The sequence below is a fragment of the Helianthus annuus genome, chromosome 12, assembly GCF_002127325.2.
Source record: "Helianthus annuus cultivar XRQ/B chromosome 12, HanXRQr2.0-SUNRISE, whole genome shotgun sequence".
In the NCBI taxonomy this organism is placed as follows: Eukaryota; Viridiplantae; Streptophyta; class Magnoliopsida; order Asterales; family Asteraceae; genus Helianthus; species Helianthus annuus.
In genome coordinates this window covers 1,122,151-1,135,533 of record NC_035444.2, presented here as the reverse complement: position 1 = coordinate 1,135,533, position 13,383 = coordinate 1,122,151, and the positions used below count along the sequence as shown (strand labels likewise).

The following is a 13,383-nucleotide window of genomic DNA, read 5'->3' as shown; positions in this document are numbered from 1 at the left end:
AAGTCAAAATGCTAAATATCTGTATCTAAATTCCCCTTTCTTCTGATCGAATACTTTTTCCATGCTGATATGGAGTCAACGACTATGATCGATGGCGGCGGAGGTCCCACGGTGGTGGCGGTCGCCGTCAAGGGCGGCAACCCCGGAGGAATTGGCGGCAAAGGAAGCAGACGAGCTCTACGGTGGGCAGTTGATAACCTCTTTCAGAAAGCAGATCGTTTCGTTTTGGTTCATGTTATCCCTAACATCACTACAATTCCTACTCCGTGTATGTACTCTCTCTCTCTCTCTCACACACACACAGTTTCAGATTGTATAATTGTTGAAGATAAGTGTTAGTATGTTGTTATTGCTGCGGTTAAACCATTAGTTTGTTAAGCTCATGCTGCTTTAGGGTTTGTTGGTGAGTTTGTTTACAAAATTGTATCTGATTAAGTTAAGTGATGAAAATTTGAGTGACATAAGAGTATTTTGAAACAAAGATGTAGATCCAGCGTTTTTCTCTTTCTCAAACCGAATTTGAGTTTGTGATGTGTAATATGTGATTTAGGCGATTTTTTTTAGAACGGCGAACTTTCTTGTGTTAGGCCACCCCTCTCCCCGTTACGCTGGCCAGATTATGTTGTCTTAACCGGGCCCACTGGCTTCAGAGTTTGGCTTGGGCGTTCCCCCGGGAAACCATACCGCCGAGGCGCCGACTGCCACTTGACAGGCGTTGTGCCACCACAAGAGCTGAACTCCCTCTGGTGTAACACAAGTGGGACGAAAACCCGGGTGGCTCAGGATAGAACCTGGCACCTTTGCAAGGAGGCTAGTAGTTGGTATGTTGAACATAATTGTTGAAGAAAGACTAATTTCATTTGAATCTCTTTTAGATAGTTGTATTCTTTACATCCAACATGTTTGTAAAACTTCTGATACGAGTTTTTGAACCAACTTTGCAGTTTGTGCTTTGTAGATTATACATAGCATAAATTATGGGTGGGGCATACTCTTAAATCTTTTTTTTTTTTTTTTTACCACAAGGAGTAATGTTACCCATCTCGTTTGATTATATAAATACATCTAAATCTGTTCGATTATTCATCGGATATCGAAGTATCACTCAAGAAAGAAATATATAAATCTGGTAGATCCCACGTAATGTTACCAATTTATTTTTAATGATAACAAAAAGGAAAATCTTTTAGAAGCGAAATATTTAACTTCCAGATGTAACATTTGAAAAACAAGTTATGTTTATATTGGAATAAAATACGATTTTGGTAGTTAAAATCTTTAGCATTTATCATCTGCAGCAGGAAAACAAGTACCTATTATGGAGCTAGATCCTAATGTGGTGGCCATGTATATGGAAGATATGAAATCGCAAATTGAAGAATTATTTCTGCCATTCAAGAAACTCTGCAAAGGCAAAAAGGTGCATTTTTCTTTTGTCATGATTAATTTGAGACAAGTTGAACTTATTTATATAAAGCGCATTTTTGCATAAAATACCAAAGTGCTTTCACTTTTTATGTTTTGGTCATTATACTTTTTTTATACATGAGTCATTAAAAGGCGGTTTATTGCCCCGTTTGGGTTCTTATAGGGCAGTTTATTGATGACTTAACCTGGACAAAAAACTTTCAACACAAGTCCACACAATGACCCAAACAGGCCAAAAGAACATATTTTGATGACTCGATGTACAAAGAAGTACAATGACAGTAATTATGGTTGTAAAAATCCCAATAGCTTTCGATTAGTCGCTAGTCGGAGGTTCACCAAGTAATTTTTATCTAATCGGCTAATTAATCAGTTGGTGGTCAACAATGGTCAGATCCAGTCCTAATTGGCCAGAAATTGACGACAGTCTAGCGATTCCCCTCAAATTCCGGCAATTAATCCTATCCACTTGAAAATATGGGTCAAAGAAGATGTTAAAACATGCCTACTTAAAAAAAGATATATAAAAGTGTGTGTATATACATATAAAACTGAAAATTACATATCAAATCCCAATCTGATTAATCGCTAGTCGATACCCCGCCGGCTGACTAGTGCCTAGCGATTCTCACAACTCTAAAATACGATATAAGTAAAAGCACACTAGTACTTATTATGCTAAGAAACATTAAGTTAATCTTTAACTTGTACTTAAAACTTAAACTTTTGCAGATAGAAACTTTGGTGCTGGAAGGTGATAGCCCTGCATCAGGTCTTGTAGGATATGCATCGGAGTCCGGTATCAATAGTTTGGTTCTCGGTTCATGTTCCTCCAATTGGCTCAAGAGGTATATTTTGAGTATTTCATATTTATCTATAATAAAGGAGTGTTTGGGATCGTTTATTTAAATTAAAGAGAGAAATGCCATTTTCGGCCATGAGGTTTTGCCAGTTTTGCAACTTTCGTCCAAAGGTTTGTTTTTCCGCATCCGGATCCAAAAGGTTTGAAATCTTGCCATTTTCATCCGGCTCGTTAACTCCATCCAATTTTCTCCATTAAGTCAGGGGTATTTCCGTCTTTTGTGTTAACTTACAGGGCAATTCGGTCTAACGAATTCGGTCAGGGGTATTTTAAATGCTTGTACTATAAGTAAAAAAGACCGAATTGCCTTTTAAGTTAACAAAAAAGATGGAAATACCCCCGACTTAACGAAGAAAAATGGATGGAGTTAACGAGCTGGATTAAAATGGCAAGCTTTTGAACTTTTTGGATCTAGATGTGAAAAAACAAACCCTTGGCCGAAAGTCGCAAAACTGGCCAAACCTCAGGGACGAAAATGACATTTTACTCTAAATTAAAAGTTTATCCTTAAGTGAGATAAATTTTCAGTAAGCTGATTACCTACTTCTGCTTATAAAGTAAGTGGTTTTAAGTTTTAAAAAGCAAAATCCCAAACACCCCCTCTGTATCTGAATAATCAATTCTAACTTCTAATGTTTGTTTTTAGGAAGTTACATGGAGTTGAGGTACCCTTGGCTGTTCTAAAACTCGCTCCAAGTACCTGCAATATATATGTTGTTTCTAGAGACGGTCTCGTCTCTGATTCAGGTGATCACCGTTGACTTTAATGTAAACTCTACATCGTTGTTACTGATTGATTTTGATTATGATTTCGTCGCCATCTCTCATTCTTAGATGTAACAATTTTGGTCCATTAATTTATGAAATATGAATGGGTCAGTTTGCGTCATGTTATATCTCTAACAAGTATATTTAAAAATTATCTTGACAGGAACTGGGTAAAACTAGAAAAGAAAAATCGCATAAAGGGAAACGGGTCAATGGGTGAAGGTTATGTTTTGTACATGGCATTATTGAAAGATGGTTTTGTCCCTTTTGGGTTATTATGTAGACTTTTTGTACCATTTGGGCCATCATGAAAATGCCCTATAAAGACCCAAACAGGACAAAAACATCTTTTTAATAAATTAAATGCACAATGACTAAAACACTACGTTGGTGTTTTATGCAAATTACAAAAATTTTGTATATAGTCCCTAGCTTTTCAACAGTACACGGGTGGTCCCTGTGGTTTGCACTTTGTAACACAATTAGTCCCCAACCAACTAATCTAAAGGTTTTAATTGGTCCAAGGTAAAGGCTAAATGTGTTACAAAGTGCAAACCACAGGGACCATCCATGTACTTTTGGCAAAGTTGGGGACTAAATGCGTAACAAAGTGCAAACCACAGGGACCATCCGTGTACTTTTGGCAAGCCAGGTACCAAATCCAAAATCTTGGTAAACCACAGGGACCATCCGTGTACTTTACTCTTATTTATAAAAGAGGTAATAGACAAGTGTTAAGGATCAACTGACCCAACCGGTTTCAGCCCGTAACTAAAGTTACATGTGTTGACCCGTTATCCAACCTCCACGACCTGCCAATTTTGCCACCTCTACTCACTCTAATGGTGATAATTACAGATACCAGTTCCACATACGGGGTTTCTTGTGGCTTAAGTAAACTATGGTGCGGCAGTTGTTCTTCTAACAAGTACAATATGGAAAGTACACCCGCTCCGTCATCTGTTTCCGACATTACTCGTTATAATTCTCAAACATCAAACCACGCGAAAGCTTCAATCAATTCCAGTACTATACCCAGCAGCCCCCTAAGGACCTTAGGTGATTCAATTTTGCAAACCCAAATGACAAATAGAAGTTCTGCGTCTTCTGCACGATCTGATCAGGTGCTCTATAAATTTGTCGTTACAATAAAACATTTTTACTTTGATATTAACACGTGAAAATATCTTTTTGCAGTCAAGCTTACATGCTGAAGTAGAAAAGCTAAGACTTGAGTTACAAAATGCTGTCAGTATGTACAATCAGGCGTGTGATGAGCTGGTCCATACACAAAATAAGGTTATGTGTTGTGCTTTGTTCTTATACGTTTGCAGGAACCATGAACCAAACTAGGGGTAAAAATGGGTCTGTTGGCAACGGGTCAAAGCAGCCAAGGTTCGGTTGAGCTGACCCGAAAGCATACACTTTTGTTATAAAAAATGAGTAAAATGTCGTTTTCGTCCCTGAGGTTTGGCCAGTTTTGCTATTTTCGTCCAAAGGTTTGTTTTTCCACATCTCGATTCAAAAGGGTTGAAATCTTGCCATTTTCATCCGACTCGTTAACTCCATCCATTTTCCTCCGTTAAATCAGGGGTATTTTCGTCTTTTTTGTTAACTCAAAGGGCAATTTGGTCTTTTGAATACTTGTACATCATGCTAAATGCTTGTACAGAATGTGAAAAAACCCGAATTGCCCTTTAAGTTAACAAAAAAGACGGAAATACCCCTGACTTAACGGAGAAAATGAATGAAGTTAACGAGCCGGATGAAAATGGCAAGATTTCACACCTTTTGGATTCAGATGCGGAAAAACAAACCTTTGGATGAAAGTCACAAAACTGACCGAACCTCTGGGACGAAAATGGCATTTTACTCGAAATAAATTGTAGTAGGTAATTTCTTAAATATGATAAGAAACTGTATTATTAATATAACAAAAAAAAAATCTTAATTGTAGTAGGTAATTTGTTGAATTAACTTCAACCCATCTTTTAACGATTCAAATATACACAGATAAGTACAATGACTAAAACATGACAAATTACATATGCAAAATAAAAATGTCAATGTGCAGGTACAAATGATTTCTTTTGATAGAATTGAAGAGATGAAAAGAATTAATTCATTAGTGGAACGTGAAGAAAGATATAGAAAAATTGCTGCTGAAGAAAAACAAAAGCATCTAGAAGCAGTTAAAGAAGTTGAAATGGCTAGAACTCTGCTAGAAAAGGAGGCTTATGAAAGGGAGATAGCGGAAACCAAAGCTATGAAGGAATCTTCTGAGAAACAACAGATTGTTGATGCGTTATTTGTTAGCGATAAACGGTACAAAAGATACACTCTTGATGAGATGGGAAGGGCTACTGATTCGTTTTCTAAAAGTAAAGTGATCGGTGAAGGAGCATATGGTAAAGTCTACAAATGTAATCTTGATCATACGCTGGTCGCTATCAAAGTTCTTTCGTCGGATACGTCTGAAAAGAAACGGGAATTCTTAAGAGAGGTTTTTTTCTTCACTTATTATTCTTTTTTTTTCACTTATTATAACTGATTATTGTTATTAGGCCTGTAAACGAACCGAGTGTTCATGAACTTGTTCGGTGGGAAGTTCGTTTATGTTAACCAACAAACATGAACATAATTTGTTGTTCATTTAATTAAACGAACGAACATGAACACACGTTTTGTTCGTTCATTTATGTTCGTTCATCAGCGTTCATTTATGTTCGTTTCAATTTAAATACGTAAGTCCTATATTTAAAGTTAAACATAAAAGGAACTTTCGAACTATCTATATAAATATAACTAATTGGTAATTGGGCTTTCTAGTTATAAAAAAAGGGTTTTCCAAAGGAATTTATCGTAAATAATCACTAATTTATATAAAAATTACTTTATGTTTAGCCAATTGTGTTCATGTGTGTTCATTTATGTTTGGTCAGTTATGTTCATTTGTGTTGTTTATTGTTTGTTAAATTAAGTTCGTTTAAGTTTGTTTGTTACTTTATTTATGTTCGTGAATTGTTTGATTAGGTTTAATGAACGAACATAAACAACCACGAACATGCCCATTTTCTAATAAACGAACATGAACAAAAAATTGTGTTCGATTATATGTTCATGTTCACTCGGTTCATTTACATGCCTAATTATTATAACTCTATATTACATTATCATTCAAAACTCTGCATCCAAACACCCCCCATAATCAACTTGTAACGTTCTTGCAGACTCATTGTTTACATCATTCGTTTTACACAGGTTGAGGTTCTCAGTCAACTAAGCCATCCGCACATCGTTCAACTTCTTGGCGCTTGTCCCGAAAAAGGCTGTCTAATTTACGAGTACATGGAAAACGGAAGCTTAGAGGACTTTATCTCCCAAAAAAACACTAAATATTATCTTTCTTGGTACACGCGTTTCCGTATAGCTTTTGAAGTAGCTTGTGCGTTAGCGTTCTTACACAACTCAAAACCCGACCCTATAATACACCGCGATCTTAAACCGGGAAACATATTACTCGACCGAAACTTCGTAAGCAAAATCGGAGATGTGGGTATGGCAAAACTCGTTACAGATGTGGTCCCGGATAATATTACAGAATACAAAGACTCTATTCTTGCGGGTACGATGTATTATATTGATCCAGAGTACCATAGAACCGGTACGGTTAGACCAAAGTCGGACGTATATGCTCTTGGGGTTATAATCTTGCAGTTGTTAACATTACTTCAACCAAAAGTGGTTATATCGAAAGTTGAAGCGGCGGTTAGTTGTGGCAATTTGTTTGACGTCTTGGATGACTCGATACCCGATTGGCCGTTAGCGGAAGTTACTGAGTTGACTGAGTTAGGACTTAAATGTTGTAGTCTTCGGTGCAGGGATAGACCCGATCTTGATACGGAAGTACTCCCGGTTTTGAAGAAACTTCATGAGTTTGGTGATCAGAGTCGAAAGGTTGCGAAAAACAGGAATGATGCTCCGAGTCACTTTTATTGTCCGATTGTTCAGGTACAACCGTTTGTTTGAGCGTTTCCTTTGCATTGTATTCATGTTATTATATGCTTATAGTAGGGCTGCAAACGAACCGAGCGTGCATTCTTTTGTTAAGGAAATATACGTGTTCACGAACTGTTCAGGAACACTTATCGAACGAGATTTTACGTTCGTGTTCGTCCCTTAATGAAATGAACGTGTTCATGTTCATGTTCGTTTGTTAACTTTAGGCAATCAACGCAAACGAACGTTTATGAACATAAATGAAAACAAACTAATGTTCATGAACACAAATGGAAACAAACGACTACGTTCATGACCAGAATATATAATACACTAATACTTATTAAAGATATTATTTACCGGAATTTTGAAATACTTAAACAAAATATTAAAACTAAAAACAATAATGAACTATGGAACACAAATGAAACGTCACCGAACGTTCACAAACATAAATGAACGAACGCAGCCTTTGTCCATGTTCGTTCATTTAACTAAACGAACACAAACTTCTCGCCGAACGGTTCACGAACTATTCGCTGAACGTTTAGTTTATTTGCAGCCCTAGTTATGTACCAACTAAGGTTGACCCCCCAACATTTTTTTTTTTAAATTAAGATTTTATTATTGCAAAATCAATATATTATAGATAAATCTTTAAATAGCTTTGAACAATTTAGGAAGTTGTGTGCGTTACTCGTTTAATCTGTTCTTCACAATAACGTCTTTCTATGTACTATTTCAATTTGTTAATGTAGGAAATAATGGAGGATCCTCACATTGCTGCTGATGGTTTTACATATGAATACAGAGCTATAAAAATATGGCTCGAAAGACAAAATGCATCACCCGTGACAAAACATCGGCTACAACATAAGACGTTAACTCCCAACCACACGTTGCGGTCAGCCATACAAGACTGGCGATTACAGTCAACATCCTCAAAGAGCTCATCTTGAGACAATGCTTCAGCTTTCTAAAACCCAAGTGTTTATAAATCAATTTGTTTATGCAGTTATGATTTATCTTGAATATATACGATTATCTTTATTACGAATGCATCAGTGTGTATAAATACATGTTCTTTATCAAGATTACATTAAAGCTACTATGCACATGAATTTTGTGGAGAGTAATATCTTTAGAAACCGCATAAACGTTTTATACTGGCACATATATTCGACATAATCCTTCACCATTAAATCTGCGTGAATTCTAGCGCATTTGTATCGGGGTCTCTTGTAAAGAGTGCTGGTCTTCCAGAGCGACTAAGGGTGTAAGGAATGCCTGAAACGAAAGTCTTAGATGTTAAAGAGGTGTACAAATGGGCTTAGGCCTAAAAAAGGTTGAATCCTGGCCTGGTAAACTCCTGATCGGGCCGAGCCCAAACCCGACTAGGCTTGAGCTCAGCTCATGATGTTTTTATGAAGCTCGAGCTTGGCTCGGTTCGAGTCTACTTATTTGAGCTCGAGCTTGGCTTGCGAGTAAAACCCAAAGCTTGAGTTGAGTTGCGTTCAACTCGGCTCGAGCTATTTCGAGAACAATCTCAAACGAGCTAAGACCTCGGCTCGAGCTCGCTTCAATATCGCTTAAACGAGCCAAAGCTCGGCTCAAGCTCGTTTTATGGGCCTAAGTTGAAACCCACTTGGGCTATTTAGAATTGGGTTTAAATGGGTTATAAATAATCATCATCATGCTTATATTATATATAAAAAAAAACTGAACTTTTTGTTTGGGCTCATTTAGGCTCGCGAGCCTAAACAAGCTTTGTATTTCAGGCTCGAGCTTGGGCTCGATAACTAAACGAGCTCTATTTCAGGCTCAAGCTCGGACTCATTCGAGATTTTCACAGAGCCGATCACGAGTAGCTCTCGAGCCTTTGGGCTTGTTTACACCCCTAAATTCAGGCCTGGTCCTACAAAGCTTGTATCTAGCTCGGAGTATTTATTTCAAAAGCCAGCTTGGCCTGACCCAGATAAAAATAGATGACATAAGAATAGTTACCGGCTTTATCTAAAATAGTTTTTAGCTTTGAGACGTCACGAATTGCAATGCAAGTATGACGATCTCGCCCTCCGTGCTCGGGCCTGCCTGTTGGAGGGTCAGGATTTGGCAGTTCCATCAAGTGAATCATCTCGGAACCAACCCAGAGCCATGCACCCCTATACGGGAGCTTATCGTGAGGTCTTGCCTCATTTATCTTCAGACCTGATTATATACAACTTTAAAAGGTTAGTTTTTATAAACCGGAAATATGATGCATGAAATAGTGGTTTAGAAAAGGAAAATGCAACGTACCCAATAGGTTCTGGTAAAAATCAAGTGATCGCTCAAGGTTTTCGCATAGTATTCCCACATGGTGAAGATTTACAACTCCAAAATCTGCATGGATGGCTATGACAGTTAAAAGCAATGCTTTAAAAACCGGTTTTTAAATCATACCGGGTTGGGCTCTGAAATGGTTCAACTGGTTGAACCGGGTTGTATCGGGCGGTTCAACGGGGTTACTAGTTAACCTTGTAATTTCATAAAATACAAATTCATCTAAAAAGTAATCCAATCTCAATTAGGATATATGTAACGAATCATGGTTTTATCTAAAAAACAACTAATTTCTTGTAAAATATTAAACATTATAAAAACATTTTTATTAATTGTAAACAATATTACATTGGACGAGGCGGGTAACAATTCCAACAGCGATGCATATTGGAATGCAAGGCAGTATTACCTTAATATCGTATTTTATTAAAATTTAAAAATAAAATTTTAAGATAAAGCAAGCCGGTTTAACGATTTGAACCGGTAGAACCGGATTTACCGTCGGTACATAAGACATATCGTATTCTGGCTTTACCGTCCTTTATCGTACCGGGCCCTTGTCCAGTATCCGGTATTACCGGCCGGTTCATACATACCGGTATTTAAAACATTGGTTAAAAGAACAGTTTTATTTGGGCCATTTTCCGGTGCCCTTGTTTTTCATAAAAGCGTTAACTAAATGAAAGAAATGGGCCCTTAACATTCCTACACATTAGCTGTTAACACGTCATTCTAAAATCATGCAGCTAGAAACTAACAAAAAATTATAAGATTTACCATTCTCGTCGTCAGTGGTAACTGAATCTTTTTCATGTAAGTCGGCCTCTAACGATGTTTTAGCTTTTGTAAGCACAAAATGCCTGTGAGCGTTTCTGTTTCTGTTTACAGGAACCTTTCCGATAATATTTTTCCTTGCAGGTATGTTTACACTAACGGGGCAGATACTAACATGGTTCAACTAAAATCATATAGCAGAAAAGCCATCAGTAAATGATTACAACGTTACCGAAAACAGAACCTAATACCATAAAAAAGAGATTAAATAGCTTGTGATACACCTAAAACTAAAACATAAACAAACACATACACAGACTTACAAGTAGAGGTACAAACGAGTTGAGCCGAACCCGAGCCTTACCTTATTGAGCTCGGCTCGTTAAGACTTAAAATTTAAAACTCGAGCTCGCCTCGAAAGTTCGATCTAAGTATCTGTGGCGCGAGTTTAAACAAGCTAAAGGTCGGATCGAGCTCGTTTTTGGCTGTTAATGAGCCAAGGCTCGACTCAAGCCGAGCTCGACAGTTTGAGAATTAAAATAAAAAAACATTTAGACCTTTCAAAATGTAAAATATAGTTTGAACCCTAAAGTATACTAAGCTAGTTAAGGTTCAACGAGCCTAAACGAGCTACACATACAAGGCTCGAGCTCGGGCTCGATATCTAATCGGTCCTTATTTCAAGCTCGTGCTCGGCTCGTTTCCACCCCTATCTCCTCAGTTACAAGCAGTTAGCCAGGGGATTTAGGGCAAAGTAAAGATTTTCAGTTTGATTTGAAATTTAAAGATATGAATAATAACTGTGGTAAGGTTTTTAATAATAATAATAATAATAATTTAGAGTGTGATTAAGAAAATAATAGTTAGCCATTCTAATTCAAGAACCCTAACCTAAACATTAGATTTCAGAAATTAAAACAAATCAAGTTCAGATTTTGAATTGAAATTCATAATCCAAAGTTTCAGAGATAGAAGAAGCAATTTATTAAATCAGTAGTGCATCATAAAACAAGTGAAGTTGAATTTGTTTGCGCATGAATGAATGAATAAAAAAGAGAAAGATGTGTGGAAACCTTGGTGGTACTCGGAAGAAGAGTTGAAGATGAAGAAAGGTGGACAGCCATGGCGGATAATGAATGAAGGCGTTTGTGAAGTGTGTAGTGTGTGTTTGTTCTGTTCTGATCACCACTTGTTTGTGTGTACTGGGGTCAATCTATCTATTATTTCTGGCAAACTTGAGGGCACTGTTATATGACAATAAACCTCAGTTGATTTCACTTTGAGCCTATTTGGGATTCCTTATTTTAACTCGGTGGACTAAAATAACAACGTTTAAAACTACTTGAACTAAAATGACAACGTTTCAAACTTTTGGACTAAACTGACAAAATGACCCAAACCACATGGACTAAAATGGCATTTAACTCTCTTGTTTTTTACATGTGTTGTTTTATGCGGCTTCTTTCAAAACCATCGCCTTAGGGTGAGAGGGGCACTCCCCTCTCTTACGCACACCCAATTAGGTTATGCCACGTCAACTCCCCTCCTAAACTCCTCTTACACCCTAATTTGATGGCGGCACTCCTCTCTTAGGGGACCTGCTTTTTTATTTTTATTTTTTGTTTTTTTATTTGTTGTAATTATGCATGTTTATAAATTAAAAAAATTAAATAAAATTTAACAAAAGACATTTCAAAGTAGAAAATAAAAATAAAAATTAAATTTAAACTAGAAAATTAAAATTACATTCAAACTAGAAAATAAAAATTACATTCAAACTAGAAAATAAAAATTTTAGAAATTGCACGGCCAACCGTACTTGTTAGCGATGTCGCGCTTTCGGGCGAGGATGAACGACAACATTTCCGGCGGAGCATCGCCGTGCGGCTTGAGGAATGTTTTCATATCTCGATCGTACGCGTAGTTTCTCATCGTCTCGCGTTGTTCCGTTATGAGCTCGCGAGCCTCCGACTCTCTTTTCTTCCTCAATTCAATCGCCTCCAATTCCATCGCGTGCTTCGCTTCTTTCATAGCGGTGTACTCTTTGAATTGTGCCGCCAACTCGGTCGACCCCTCGGACGATGTCGCTTGACGCTTGTCTCGCCGTTGTGTTCTTTGTGTCGAGGGGTCTTCGTTCATATCGGGTATGGAAGGGTCCACGTCAACGGGCTTTCTTTTTTATCCCGAACCTTCCCCTTCCTCACCCAACAATGGGACTTGGGCCCATTTGTTGTGTTTTCGAGCGACCTCCCATGCCTCAACATGTTGAAAACCGTTCGGATATTTATCTTTAAATTCCTTTAAAGCGACTTTCATCACGTTGAGATCGCTACACCCGCTTCCTCGTGTGCGATCCTACATATTATAAAATAATAAGTGTTAAAAAAATATGAACTTAGTAAACAAAATTAAAAAATATACAACGTTAAAAAATATAATTTTTACCGTTTGTTGGTATAGGCCGTTGGAAAAGTTTATTTTCGTCATCATCGGGCCTCATTTAGACCGTACTTGATGCACGGTCCGGTTACTTCCACCAACGGTGGCGTTATAATGATCTAAAATCTTACGCCAAAAACTATCGCGGTTTTGTTGATTGCCCTTCTTTTTGTTGGTAGAGCAATGTACCCACGCCTTCGCCAACGCCTCTTATTGGACCTTTGTCCATTTTTGGCTCTCCATTTTTCCCTTTTTATCCCGAGCGTCATCTTCTTCGTTGCCGGCGTCTTCATCCACATTGTATTCATCGTCGCCGGTGTCATCTTCATAGTCGCCCAAATTTTGAGTTTCGGGCACTACTTCCTCGTCCTCGTCGTCGTAAATAGGTAGACGACGTTCAACATTTTCTCGTGGAGATGGAACTTGTGGGGAACGAAAACCATACGGGTCGAAGGCGGGGGTTTGAGGATCCATTGATAACAAATTTTGAAAATAGCCGAAAGGGGGTTGTGGTTGGGTGTTGTAAAAGGAGGGGTGTGAAGGTTGTTGGTAAAAAAAATGGGGTTGTGAAGTATATCCGAAAGGGGGTTGTGGTTGCGCACTTGCACCGCTCGAACCACCATGAGACGGTTGCGAGCCGCGTCCCTTAGAGTTTTTCTTGGCTTCGCGGGGTTGGTTCTCCATTGCTCGGTTTGGCTTTATGTTGTATTTGATAGATTTTTAGAGTATAAGTTTGAGAATGGGTGTGGTAAAAAATTAGATTGAAGTTGGTTATTTATATTGGTTAAAAT

At 37.8% G+C, this 13,383-nt stretch overlaps 2 protein-coding genes across 2 annotated transcripts; one reads left to right on the top strand and one right to left on the bottom strand.

The window, feature by feature from the left end:
• LOC110893707 (U-box domain-containing protein 34) lies at nucleotides 1–8,178 on the top strand. The gene is made up of 9 exons (XM_022140814.2): nucleotides 1–268; nucleotides 1,299–1,420; nucleotides 2,161–2,276; nucleotides 2,937–3,037; nucleotides 3,917–4,182; nucleotides 4,256–4,357; nucleotides 5,133–5,561; nucleotides 6,320–7,069; nucleotides 7,816–8,178. Exons 1-9 carry the CDS (start codon nucleotides 70–72, stop codon nucleotides 8,014–8,016), a joined length of 2,286 nt encoding a protein of 761 aa, XP_021996506.1. The 5' UTR covers nucleotides 1–69; the 3' UTR covers nucleotides 8,017–8,178.
• LOC110893708 lies at nucleotides 8,079–11,407 on the bottom strand. Its single transcript, XM_022140815.2, has 5 exons — nucleotides 11,227–11,407; nucleotides 10,157–10,337; nucleotides 9,356–9,439; nucleotides 9,062–9,265; nucleotides 8,079–8,344 (listed from the first exon to the last, which is right to left on the bottom strand). The coding sequence occupies exons 1-5, from the start codon at nucleotides 11,275–11,277 to the stop codon at nucleotides 8,256–8,258; spliced, it is 609 nt and encodes a 202-aa protein (XP_021996507.1). The 5' UTR covers nucleotides 11,278–11,407; the 3' UTR covers nucleotides 8,079–8,255.
• Nucleotides 11,408–13,383: the final 1,976 nt, after the last annotated feature.

Excerpts from the sequence above, each read along its gene's own strand:
- LOC110893707 (XM_022140814.2), top strand. The coding sequence starts at position 70 with ATGGAGTCAACGACTATGATCGATGGCGGCGGAGGTCCCACGGTGGTG. Across the intron at positions 1,421-2,160 it reads AACTCTGCAAAGGCAAAAAG|ATAGAAACTTTGGTGCTGGA; the intron begins GTGCATTTTTCT and ends AAACTTTTGCAG. Across the intron at positions 7,070-7,815 it reads TTTATTGTCCGATTGTTCAG|GAAATAATGGAGGATCCTCA; the intron begins GTACAACCGTTT and ends TTGTTAATGTAG.
- LOC110893708 (XM_022140815.2), bottom strand. The coding sequence starts at position 11,277 with ATGGCTGTCCACCTTTCTTCATCTTCAACTCTTCTTCCGAGTACCACC. Across the intron at positions 9,440-10,156 it reads TACCACTGACGACGAGAATG|ATTTTGGAGTTGTAAATCTT; the intron begins GTAAATCTTATA and ends CCATCCATGCAG. Across the intron at positions 9,266-9,355 it reads TTTTTACCAGAACCTATTGG|GTCTGAAGATAAATGAGGCA; the intron begins GTACGTTGCATT and ends GTATATAATCAG.